The 13,713-nt window shown below is 42.2% G+C and overlaps 1 protein-coding gene across 2 annotated transcripts in view; it reads left to right on the plus strand.

The window, feature by feature from the left end:
• si:dkey-246g23.2 (solute carrier family 66 member 2) overlaps positions 1–13,713 on the plus strand; it is a 42,166-nt gene that overhangs the window by 19,465 nt on the left and 8,988 nt on the right. For both annotated transcript variants that reach the window (XM_053884891.1, XM_053884892.1), the window contains one exon: positions 6,619–6,835. In XM_053884891.1, coding sequence (XP_053740866.1) covers positions 6,619–6,835 — 217 coding nt within the window. The remainder of the gene's footprint in view (positions 1–6,618; positions 6,836–13,713) is intronic.

Here is a 13,713-nt window from a genome sequence, read left to right on the forward strand (position 1 = left end):
GAATTAGATGGTGGGCGACTTGTGTTTTGTGCGTCGCTGTTGCAGTGTGTAACGGATGCATTTATTTATAGAGTCACTTCACATCAATTGGTGGTCTGTTTGCAAATGAAGTTGCCAGATTGTTACTCCAAAAATGAAGATCCCCTCCCGGGCTTCAAGGCAAAGGCTTTTCGGTCATTTAACATTCCACATTAGCTCATCCAAGGTAAACAGTTCTGACCAACCTGTCACTTAAGCTTTACGTTGACATTGTTTTCCGCTGGGCTGCTGCTTGTTGAATAAACATTTACATTTGAAGCCTCAGTGGGAAACACACTTATCTGTCCTCCGACCAGGCTTTTACCGAAGTGGACTGGCCTCCCCTAATAAGCTCTCAGAGGAACAAAGTTGGCTTCCATGCTTGTCTACTTTTGAGTTGCTCCCTCTTCTATCTAAAGCAAAGTGAGATTGTCTCTTCAATTATGAACTACTCAGGTTCTGACTTAAGCCCAGCACCGTTAAACTAATTGACTGATTGTGTTGCTCCCGTTTGATCATTACTCTGCTGTTTTCAATTTACGCCTGTCGGAATGATGCATGCGAGAACAAGTACTTACCAACCTAATCTGCTTACTGTCACAGTTAAATTGTCAATTTGCTTGTTCAGCTTTGCGCGGCCGACAGAAGTCTTGTGGGAACATCAGTTGCCTTCCTCCGTGCTTCGTACCATCACTCTCATGACGCCTCCAGATCTGTTTCTCAAATCCGAATGGTCCAGTGACTCCACACCCGAGAACATGCATCATTAAATTTTGACGTGGCTGTTGTGAAACAGCACAATGAGCAGAGTAGCACTGGCGTTGTTGGTAAATACACTTCCCAGGCAACCTGACAAGGAGCTAAACCTTTCACCGGATTATACCACTGAACTTGTGCTGGGAAGGTAACCCACTTGTCAAGAGATGTCAAACTGCAACTTTCACACATCTTCAAGTACGGTGAGTGGACACAGATCTGAGTGGTTCTGCCGGCAGACTCACAATGCTGACTCAGAACATTATGAAGCTCTCAGGCTGTCGACTTCTATCCTCATCTCCTCTTTCAACTCTGGCTCTTAACTCTTTGCAAGGCCTACTGGGAAATAACTTGAGTGTGTATCTGGCTGGCTGACTAAAGCCTTCTCTCAAGGTCTCCCGCCACATTCACTCTACATTCTGTGGATCGTCCCTTTTATATCTAAGCTGGAGTGCTTGTCGTGTCTTAATGAGATGTGTCACCATTTAAATCTCTTGAAACACGCTGAGAACAAAAGCGGCAAAAATGGATTGATATGTCCTAAATGAGCAACTGATAGCCTTCTCTGAAGATCTTGGTGGATCCGGATCGACCTCAGTCCAGCAGCTTCTTACTGTTTGATGTTAAGGAGCTCCTCAAATGGCTGCCCTCACATTCTTTGCTTCAACAAACATAAAAGGGAATACTCCTCAGATGATCAAGACCATCACGTATAGACATGAGCTAGAGCTGACATTTACCCCTGTAAAATGAAAATCTCTCAAAGTAAATGGCAGGTTTTTCTTTTAGAGCGCTTTTGAGTTTCTCCTCCCAATTAGTCCGGACATGTCGAATAAGAGACACACAACTTTATTATATTTCATGATATGCAGCTCCTTCAGGGAAGAAGTTTTTGGTGATTTAGGGCAATGTTTTTCAATTCGTGAAAATCTTAAACAACTGACACAGTGCTGATTTGGCATGCTGTTTGCAGAAACAAATGCATTTGTTCCAAAATGTCTCCAGAAAGGGCAAGTTTCTGACAATTTAGGCCAAAGAACTTTATTCTAGTTTGGGGGATTCCCAGACAAATCTTACAGTCCCTCTTCATTTTGGTGCACCTTTATTTGGGTCTGCATGTGGATTTTATTTTTTACGTTTTTACTTTGGACTTTTAAACTCAAAGCAAACTTTGATGGACTACGAGTCTCAATAAAGTTCAGAAGTGAGACGTCATGCTAGTTGTTAGCTCTGTGAGCTCTGTGGTGCAGACAGTGTTTGCCGTTGCGGTACCAACAAGGAACAATCCCTCATTTTGTGGCCAAGTTAGAGGCATGTCAGGTTTATAAACAACCCAAAGTTGCGCACTTGACCTGCCTGGTGCTGCGAGTGACGCATCAGCATCAATCTATAGTGTATAAAAAAAGAGTGACCGAAACTACTGAATCTGCTCACGTTGGTAGATTGTCAACATGTTCTAGTTGTTTATGCGTTAATGTCACAATATTGCAATTTAATTACGTGTTATTTATTAATTACTGTCATATAATGGTGTAAGTCAAAGTGAGCAACATTTAGATTGTTTTAGCAGAAATAATGAAATGTGTTAACCAAAGCTACGTACTGTGTTGAAACTCTCACATGGTCATCCTGCTCCGGACAGGAGCTGTCTCTGTGGTTGGCTTGTGTTTGGTGTGAGTCCCGGGATGAGCCACACACTGAAGACTTGAACCCGCCATGTTAAACAGTGGTTGGTGTATTCATTTGAGACAAGCTTATCCAATTGAAATTGATGCAATGTTTAATGTGCCAATGACAAATAATCGACTCCAAAATTTGTTTTATAAATATTGGGTCATGTTCAAATGTAACAATTGCACATTGGAGCTTTTTTTTTTTTATTAAGTTAATGCACATGTCTTGTTGAATTACATTTTAAGTCAATGAACTGCACGTTCATTCATCAGTCATCCTAACACAGCGCTGTCTCTCTCTCAGGTTAACTGAACTCCAAAGTGTGACTTGGCTTCAACTACCCAACACTGCTCCTTACTGGTGGTGTGAAGATATACCCCTGAGGTTGAGTGAGGTGGTCAGATGAGGGAGTTGGGAGGCAGCGTGACATGAATAGATGGCTTCATGAATGATGCACAGCTTTCATTATACTTCTCCAGGCGATTTGATTAGGCCAGTAAACACAGCGAGCACAATAAGTGAGAGATGGAATGAGACGTTGAGAGAGGGATCTGGGGCAAGTAGTTGAATAGGTTTTTAGATTGGATTGCTCTCTTGGAGGACAACAGAGGAGGGTTTTGGTGTCTATAAGAGGAGAAGTCTGGGGAGATAAGCTGTACGAAAAGTGGGATGAAACCAGGGGCCCATTCAGGGCGTTTGTATGTCGTGAGTTTGTTCTCGAGTGAGGGAAAAAGGGAGCGTGAGATTGATAGACGGGTTGGTGCAGCGGCAGCAGTGATGCGATCGCTGTATCGGACCGCCGTGGTGAAGAGAGAGCTGAGTCACAAGACGAAGCTCTGGATTTACCGATCGATCTACGTACCCACCCTCACCTATGGTCACGAGCTTTGGGTAGTGACCGAAAGGATGAGATCGCGGATACAAGCGGCTGAGATGAGTTTCCTCCGCAGGGTGGCTGGGCGCACCCTTAGAGATAGGGTGAGGAGTTCGGTTATCCAGGAGGAGCTCGGGGTGGAGCCGCTGCTCCTCCACATCGAGAGGAACCAGCTGAGGTGGCTCGGGCATCTGATCCGGATGCCCCCTGGACGCCTCCCTGGGGAGGTGTTCCGGGCATGTCCTACCGGGAGGAGACCCCGGGGAAGACCCAGGACTTGCTGGAGAGATTATGTCTCCGGTCTGGCCTGGGAACGCCTCGGGATCCCCCGGGAAGAGCTGGAGGAGGTTTGTGCGGACCGGGAAGTTTGGGCTTCCCTGCTCCGAATGCTGCCTCCGCGACCCGACCCCGGATAAGCGGCAGAAGAAGGTGAAGGTGAAGGAGTTTGTTCCGCGTTGAGATGCAAATAAATAGATATTTCTTTCCGCTGCCAAGGAGGTTATGTTTTCCACAGATTTGTCTGTTTGTGTTCAAATTAACTTTTTAATGGATTTCGGTGAAATTGGGAGATATGACCCTTTTTATTTTATTCTATTTGGATAGGCTTCCAAGGATATGAGCGCCTCCCCCTTTCTTTGACGTCACAGGGCTTTTGGGTGGTGATGAAGTAGTGGAACAGCGCTCGGGCGCTTCGGACATTGCCTGTGTCACTGCACCAGGATGACCCAGTTCACGTTGTGACTCATCACAGATGCAGGGAAACACAAACCTGTACTCGTTTGTCTTTCACATCCGACAAGTTTTTTGACACGCTCGTTTCTCCTCTTAATAAAGTCATCCGTCATTTCCACACTTTGGCACATATATGCCGCTGTGGACTCTGCATGAGATCTGAGTCGGCAGAAAAAGAGTCTTCCTATTTATGCTTTTGTATCTGTACAGATATGAATGACATTGTGCCTTAGAACAAAGTAGAATATTAGAGGTGAAGTGCACATTATCCATCATACATGGAGGGTCTCTCATGCGGCTTTATCTCTTGGGTTTCACACACAGAGGTTCAATCATCCATGTGGGTCCTTCAAACCCTTACGCTTCATTTAATCACTTGTCCTTCATGCCATACACCGTCATCCCGGGACTCTCATTCTCTCCTTCCCTTGGGATTGTCACACTGGAGTCCAGTTTTTTGCAACTTGCCTCAGAGACACATCCACAATACAGTGCCATCCCACTTCGGACCGATGCCCTCTCTCTAGATGAGCAGTGCGTGTCTGTCTCAACTTGGCCTTGAACCCCTCTCCCCAAGCAAAGAGCATGTACACAAAAACTGTAGTTGTACTGAGTAGCAAATACAACATCAACTGACAAAACTCCATGAATATAAAGTGGAATTTCATTAAGCCACAAACAATTCTGAATAATAAATGGTGTGAAATTCAGTAAAAATGAACACTATTGTGAAACAGGCGGTGAACTAGAAACGGGCGAATAAGTTTCCTCTCCCGGTCGCACATCGCTCCCAGTGCTACCTCTGTGGTGAAAGGTGACATTAAGGGAACACGTCATCGGCCCCCTGGCTAATTATTTTGCTCTTATTTTGCCATCAATCCTTCTCTGCTGATGTCCACATGGTCTTGCATTAGCAACGAGAAGCGCTTAATAACCCCATAAAACGCTACATTAGGAAAATGGTGACAAGAATTTAAAAGATATTACTTTGATGTTTTGTCCCTCCAGCGCCATGTGAAGGTCGTTTTCATTATGTGCAGCTGTTTTTACTGTTCATATCCTCCTTCTTTGTGATCTCTGCCTCGTCCTATTTCACAGAGCTATAATTGCATTCTAAACTGAAGGAGATCAGCTCTTGCACTGGTGCAGCTCTGTTAGTAGATATATGGTGAGAAAAAGTCATTCGTTTTCAGAAGTGTTGATAGTCCATTATTGTATCTACTAGATCGAGGGGTGATGAGTCATGTATAACCAATACAGTATTGAAATATGTTACTCTAAATGGGGATATATAACATCAGTGTTTATTTCCATTTGTTCTGCAATGTCCCCCACATGACTCACACAAAAGTCGATCAAGCTTTAAATAGTGCAAATTACCCCACAATAAATCTACACAATCTACACATGTTTTTTTTTAAGAGTCAGAGGTATTTTTTTCCATGAATCAGCGTTAGCTTGTGCAACTTAAGCTATTAGTCAGTCTGTTTGCCATCAGTTTATTTGTTCTTGGGCGGTCTTCAATAGATGAATAGAACAATAAATGAATAAATGAACTTGACCATTTTGCCGACCCCAGTAGATTGCTGTTGTGTTTTTCTCCTAACAAGATGACACAGTGAGCATCAGTCGGTGCAACGTGTTTGCTCTGTATCAGAATGACAGAGAGAAGTGCACCCTCCTGTCAGTCGTCCAGTCTTCGGAGGCAGTAGAAATTACTGATAAGAAATCAAAGTTTGTTGTGTTTGAATGGGTGTGACTTTGTTGTTGATATACTATGCTAATAATATCAGTGGTAAACTCAAATCGTGGACAATATGTTTCATTTTTTTGTCGATAATTTTCTCTTGCAATTCACACCAAATGTTTCCGTATTTGCTACAGAGATTGAAAAAGAGTCAGATAGAGAGGAGCAGATATATTTTGCTGCTTCAATTTCTAGAAAAATCTAAATGGCTGTTGTGTGGTTTCTGCTTTTACCATGCCGTCGAATCATCGTGTAAGATAGACCTTGCCTATCTTACCGGATCTTAATTAGAACAGACCTTATCATGTGGCCCTTCGATAATCCGATAGCGGTAAATGTCTACGTACATTTCCATAATTACTCTGGCAGCAAATAACCGCTCTGAACAGCTGTGGTCTTTGCATTTGCCTTTGTGTCTAAAAAGCCGCACAATGATGAATCGGCTTGTATCGGCAGAGGTGGGTTTGAAGCCAAGGTAATACACATCCTCGGGATGTGAAGCCGCCCCCGCAAATGCCAGGTTATTCTATAGTAATAGAAATGTAAAGGCTTTTGAGCCGCTTGTTCATCTGTGTTCCATTCACTTATGCATCTGCTCACTATCGATTTAAGAGTGCTGTCTCTGCAGAATTGCTATGCATCCTTTAATGAAACACTCTCCAGTGCAGTCTCTCTGTTCCCTGCTCTTGTGGTCACTTTAAATCACTGCCATATCAGCAATGCGTACTTCAACTTTACACACACTGTATTATATACTTTAGATTCAGTAAAATACTAAATAGTTGTACAGCCTCTTAAACATCTTCTTTTCGCCCAGACTGGGACGTACGATACTTCTGGCAGTGGAGCGCCTTCGAGGACTACCTGCTCTTCTGTTTCGGCTTCACCGTGCTGTGTGCCGTCATCACGCTGCTCTTGCTTGACTCGGTCGTCTTTGTGGAGACGCTGGGGTCCCTCGCCGTGATGTTTGAGGCCATGCTCGGCCTTCCCCAGCTGCTGCAGAACTTCCAGAACCAGTCCACCAAAGGCATGAGGTATGAGACATCTGCTCACTCCCTCTGGGCTTCAAGCGCTCGCTCGATATGGACCATCATTAACCCCAGGGTCCTGGCAGGGCAGGTGATTTATGTTCCACAAACCAACTATGTAAATAAGGTGTTTAATTATAGGCTACTACAGAAAAAAAAATTACTCAAGTGTCAATATCCTTGTTTAAAAATATCACATGATTGATTCAGCTGTGAACTATGGCGACTGAAACGCTGACACATCTTTCCTGTGTAAGTTCCTGCATGATTTTGGTCACGCGACTTCAGCGTGTCATTGTGAAAAGCAGAAGTGTGTTTGACCGTCTTGCTCATTTTGTCTCTCGGAGGTCGACATCTAGTCATTAAATTGTATTTAAGGGACTTTCAGATCAATTAGACACGTAATGGCACATAGTAATAAGACTAATTATGGCGTCCCAGTTATTAATGACTCAGTAAGTCACTCGACGTCTCGGACACTGGTGGGTAATTTGCCGAAAATCGTATAAGTTCAGTCCTGTTGCAGGATGGAATACTTTAAGCAGTTTCAATTATATCTCTTGTTGCACTGTAGTGTCATTTTACTGAACCAGAAATTCAGCCAGTATCTCAGATTTTCTGTTTTCTATATATGTTCAAGTGAAATACAACGTGTGAACGTATTCATTTGGTGTTGCAAGTCATGTTGAATTGCATGCATTTTCCATGAAATCCTACAGTTATAGAGCTTTTACACTCTCAATAATGTTTAAGAAAGGTATTACAATAGCAAATAATTAATGAGTAATTAACATGGCCTGAGTTGGCAAATTCAAATTTAATATTAATTTACATCAGTCCAATGAATGTTGCAAATGGTGACACAACACAACTCGTTGTATTACATTAATGACGTAATAGGCCCATTCTACATTTTGTTACAGTTAGTCGGGGTCCATTTGTGCTTCATCACTGCGGGTGTGTAATGTTTCATAACCACACTACACTGATGACACGAATTAGCTCTTAATAATGATTCATTATTGGCTAAAATGTTGCAGTAAAAGTAGCACTAAGTTCCCTATAATCCGATGTTATAATGGTAAAAAGGCTATGGACATATTGTGCATGTTTTGTCCGTGTAACTTTTGTCTTTTCTTCTGTCCCGTTTACTCTCTAGACCTTTTATTAGAACCCTGATCTTCTGATATTTCCCTCCTTTAAGTTTTTTTCTCTGTCAGAATTTCACCGTTCTCATGGTATTGTGTCATCTTCTTTCTACTCTATTTTTATGACCTACTATTTTACCGACACCTCACCTTCCAAAAACACAAAACAATTGTATTGGATTAAGTGTCTTTGTACCACAGGGAACAGATCAGTGTTTAGTTGTGCTGTGAATCTGAATCACAGTTATCTAAGAGGAGAGTGCAAAGTTAGTTAGGTGGTGACGCTTTAGATCAGGGAAATATAATACTATAAATAAAATACTATTTTAGCAGCATATTATCCTGTAATTATATGGATAAGATAGATAGATAGATATATATACTTTATTAATCTCCGAAGAGAAATCCCCATGTCCAGCAGAATGACAGGTGGAAACATAAGAGCAAGTAAAAAACAATAGTACAAATAAAGATTAGAAAAAAGTAAAATAAACAAACCACAACATTCCAGCATGTGAGTGTGTGTGTGTCGCAAAATAAAGTGCATGTGTGTCTATGGTGTGAGTGTGTAGTGAGTCCGGAGTGTATTTGTCCATTTTATCGTCCTCCCCGAGAGATGTTGAAGAGCCGAATAGGGTGAGGGAGGAACGATCTCCTCAGTCTGTCTGTGGAGCAGGACAATGACAGCAGTCTATCACTGAAACTGCTCCTCTGTCTGGAGATGGTGTTGTGCAGAGGATGACTAGGATTGTCAATGATGGACAGAAGCCTGTTCAATGTCCGTCGCTCTGCCACTGATGTTAGTTAGTCATTATGATACTTACATGACAGTGTTTTTACCCAGGATTAGTCACCAAAAGTTCACGCTGAACAACATTATATCTACTGATTATTGACCATAAATAAGCATTAGTTTATGAATATAATATCATAAGTGCTCCGCCCATCTAAAGTGTTAGCGATGGGATGTTCCCCAGGGTTCAGTACCGGCTCCTCATCTGTTAATATGGTGAAGCTTGTACTGAACTTATATAAAAATCATGGTACTAAAACCCATTTGTCACATGACCTCACTCCCTGGTTGCTCAGTTGACTGCATATAAACACGACTGAGGCCATTTTTACATATAAGAAGCTTCACTTTCTCTTCTTACTTACATGTGTGATGTGCACCTTGTCACCCTCCACTTAAAGCTCCTTTCATGTTTGCACTTAATCTTCTTGATCATGTGACTGTAGATGTGATGAGACAGCACCAAGTGTGAACTCCCCCTGCCACGTGTGCAGCAACTTCCCTCGAGTCCAATTACTGTCCAAGAGCAACCGAGTTAAGAGTTTCTGTGCATTTTAATTTCATTAAGGCGAGTGTGAACCTGGATGAACCAATGAAATTAATATAAAAAATCATATTAATCATTAATTCTATATTTATATTCACATGCACTTTAAGGAAGTTTCCAGTGCAACACTATCTATCATTTTAATTCACTGCGGTTTTAATGGTCAGAGGAAATTCAGCCAGCGCTTGTTACTCTGGTGGACGAATAAGCAGAAAACTCTAAAGCACAATTAACTCTGTAATTGACCCTGTATTTCACTGTGGTGGAGATTCTTCAGCTCAGCATGAGGAGTTGCTCTTCATGTTCATAAAACCAATTTCTTTTGTCTGCACTCCTGTTTCCGTCTGCTGCACTATAAAGGCAAATATAAATAACTATATCTAAGAGCAGTTTCAGAATGTTTTGTTTGCAGCAAAAATGTGCATTTAGGAGCAACACAGCCAGAAGGACAAGGAATTGAAAATAATGCAATACACCTGCCTGGCTACTCTGTGGTATTGTGATGCTCTTGCATGGAAAAAAAAACTGTTGTTGAGAACGACAGTAGTCTATAGTTTACAGTTGTTGTCGTGAAGTGGATACGATGGTTAGAGAGGTGAGGCTAGGGGATGTTTTCAAAAGGTTCTGGTGTGGTCATGCAGATGGAGACGTGAAACCAGCCGTTGTGGAGCTGTCCATTGTGGGATCTGGCGTCTAAAAGTTACAGTTCCAGTGAAAGAAATCGCTGGCCTGGTGTGGATACACCGCTGTCTTATGTGTGAGTGGAAGTCTGTCTGTACGTGGAGCAGTGATCTGTCTGGGATTCCGACAGCATCACGATATATCTTGACATCGCACTGTTGGGAAGTGTTGTGATATTCTACTCAGCTAACTGGAAAACACACACAATGTTAATAAAAAATGGAAGGATAAATAAAGTCAAAACTACTTGATTTGAAAACTCAAAAAATATTTTAAATACTGAAAATAGAATGTTGCACATATACTACTTTGAAAACTTAAAAATACAACTAGTTTGTCTTTTGAGAATTGTGTCATTAAACTAGTGTTGCAGAGGAGTTATCCTTATTATTGTTTTCCCATTAACAACTTATTTGAAAGCACTCTCTCACTTTACTCTTTGCAGTGCTCCAAACATTATTTTTGACTTGACAAGATTCCCAAAGTGCTCACGGTTGAGTTTGTGTTTCATTAAGAGAAAAACCCTCCACATCCGGTCGTAAAACACTTGCACAGTAATACTGGTGTGGAGCTGAAATTAAAGTCATGTCTGCACCATTGAGCAGCTCTGTAGAAATTCACTATCATTTTGAGAGAATAGATGTTTCATCCTCCTCTGAGCCCCTGACTGCATTCGCCCCTCTGGGATCCCTGAGTTATTCCAACCATGTTGGCTTCTTCTTCCTACATGTGAGAATGTGTTTTCTCGCCTACTGTGTAACAGTGAAAAGCGTCTTACTTGTAGAACTGTAGTACGACTTTGCTTTAATTCATGTAGGTTTTGTCTGTTTAAATGGGGTTCCTCTCTTTTGTGTCTCTTTGTTATTCACAAATATTGGATTGTTTTATGTGTTCATCTCAGATGGTACTTCAGTTGCATCCCAGCTCTTGGTCTGGGGCAACATTAGCTGTTGATGCATAAGAAGGAAAAGGGGGCACTTTTGTTCTTTGGTTAAAACAATTCTGTTGCTTATGTACATGTTATTATGGATGATGGATGGATGAAACTCCTGGTAGGTTTACTGTTGTCTTAGAGTTTTGGTTGTTGTTGCATCGCACCCATGGGCCAGTTTCAGTTCTCTTGCTCTACCTTTGCTCTTGCAGTTATTTGAAATTGTCTCTGAGACAACTCTTGTGCCTGGCAACGCCTGTCAGTCACAGTGGTTCACCTGACGTTTCTTTGCTGTTTTGACACCTGTCCATCAGCTGCATGAATGTACAGAAATAACAATCTGATTCTGTAAATCTCACATGTATATTTGGAAAGAAAAAATCTTGTCTTCTGTTTAGACCCCCTTTTCTTGATAGATTAGATGTGATCTGTGATTGGCATGGCAATAAGTAACAACTCATGTTCATCCCTCTTTAGTAGGAACTGACTTATATAGCCAAATGCAAAATGCACACAAAATACAAATATAGTGTGAATTCCTCCCTTAATGCACAATCCTAAACCCTAAAGATAAAACCTCAAACTTAACCCTCAACCATACCCCACAAAACCATGTGTTAAGGGCAATAGGGCACTCCCTAAATGCAGATATGCCCTCAGACTGTAGGGGGCAGCATTTCGCGAAAGTCTGTTCGGAAGAAGAGGAAGAATAGAACAAAAATAATTGTCATGCAACAATGAGGTGAATCCAGAGATAATACAATGTGTTGTATGTGGTATTCCTCAATCCTAAAAAAGGTGTCCACGAATCTCAAATTTGAGGAAGATCATATATGAGGTTGAAGACTGAGAAAGGGATTGGAATTCACCCATAATCTTAACTTTTCTCTCCACTCCTTTTGGGCCTGAAAGATGAGTCGCCCCTGATGAGCTTGACATCTTCCTCACACACTGTACCCACAGGATCCTTTAACTCGCTTTAAGCGTGTCGCAGTAACAATGGGTTAACTGTTGGGTACCTTGTTAGCATGCAACCATCTCCACCATTACTGACATCATCTGATGGGCCCTTGTAGCTGGATAGTCACTGACTGATAAATGGGAGTGTGACACTACAGCCTGCCACTGCACATTAGCATGCTGGACCACGGCCTCGTTCTCCGTCGAACATCGACCACGACTTGTTTCTCAAAATCAAATCAAATGTTTGCTTATACCATGTCTCAAATAATACATTATACATCAGCACATGTGGTTTACTTGCTCAAAATAAGATCCAATTTCAGTCTTGAAAACTTTTCTGTGTTCCTTCAAGTGCAATCGATTCTTATGCATAATTCATTATTAGTAGGTTAAGAGCTTCTCAGCCTTCTTCCTGCTGGGTCTTTTGATATTCGTCTTTGTGGCCTCACTTCCTATCCCAGAGAGAGCTAAAGCCCTGCAGTCAAATCACCTCCCACACAGACACACACACACACACACAGGTGCACACATGCTTGCATATATAAAGACACACAAGTTGAGGCGACACACCAAGAGGCTTTTTATAATGCCGTTGAAGTAGGTCTTCACTCTGTGGTCCAAGCCGTGGGACTCACTTGGCAATGGTTGGAATTGCCACGATGGACCGTGGAGGAGATCCCCCCCCGTGCTGGCGTTCAATAGTCTCAAGGTCTTGATCCAAAATCAGTGAAGGAGGGAGTGTGCGATCCACATGCTGGTCAGTCCACCGTCTCTCTATATACTGGTTGAGTTACCCTCACCAGTGGTCTGGAGCTGCGTTGTGACCAAAGGAACCAGACTCATTTGTGCGATGGGATGAGGAAGTTAGTCATTTGGTATGGGCTTAGACTACATCCACTTCGAGACGCACACTTTCCTATCTGATCCACTTCTGTGATGGTTTCGATAAAGTCTGAACCGTTCACACAAGCATTAGCACAGAAAAGGACCTAAAATAACAGTACATATGCAAGAGCAGTAGTGGGTGCTGTTGATTGTCGTAAGAGAAACCAGATGAGGTGGCGCCGCTTGACTTCTGCTCAGTTCCCCGTTGAGGTGTTCCATGCCCGAATAGGAGGAGGCCAAGAGCCGACCGATGGTTTATTTGAGAGATCAGTCTGCCGCTAAAACTAGAAAGGCACTCAGAGAGCGCAGCTACAGTTCACTCCCAACAAAATCTCCCAATGACAAAATGGCCTTCAACATAAATCTTGCATCCGAGTGCCAATTTGGCACAAATGTCAAAAATAAAATGTTTAAGAATCCTGGTAACAAGTAAGGTCGGTACCATACATAGTATCATTGCAACAAACAAAATTATCAAAAAGATTAAAAAGGAGACAGGATAAGAAGTAACCGAAAAAGGATGTTTAATGGCCCAAGTGTGACACAGATCAATTCCCCAGTGGAACCAAGTGCTGCTGTAAAGTTTGCTGATCCTGCTGGGCTGTGACCGACATCATTTATCTGCCGGAAAATTATCTTGAGACCGATGCCAGCTGTTTCTCCGCTCGCCCTGCTGCTCTCAATGTCACTCCCAGAAAACGTCGTGGACCCTATATAATTATATAGCAGGACACATGCAGCCCATATGACTTGCGCTTCACTATAATGTTGTGACTATGGGGCAGATTGTACTTGATGGAAAGTGATGATTTATCCATTCTTTATCATTTTCCTTAGACTGGGGGTTATAGATTCACAGAGCACATGCGCAAATTATTGCAGTGAAATGATTGTGAACGTTTATTTGTCTGTCTAATAGCAAAATACGTCACCGAC

The sequence above is a fragment of the Synchiropus splendidus genome, chromosome 14, assembly GCF_027744825.2.
Source record: "Synchiropus splendidus isolate RoL2022-P1 chromosome 14, RoL_Sspl_1.0, whole genome shotgun sequence".
Taxonomy (NCBI): Eukaryota; Metazoa; Chordata; class Actinopteri; order Syngnathiformes; family Callionymidae; genus Synchiropus; species Synchiropus splendidus.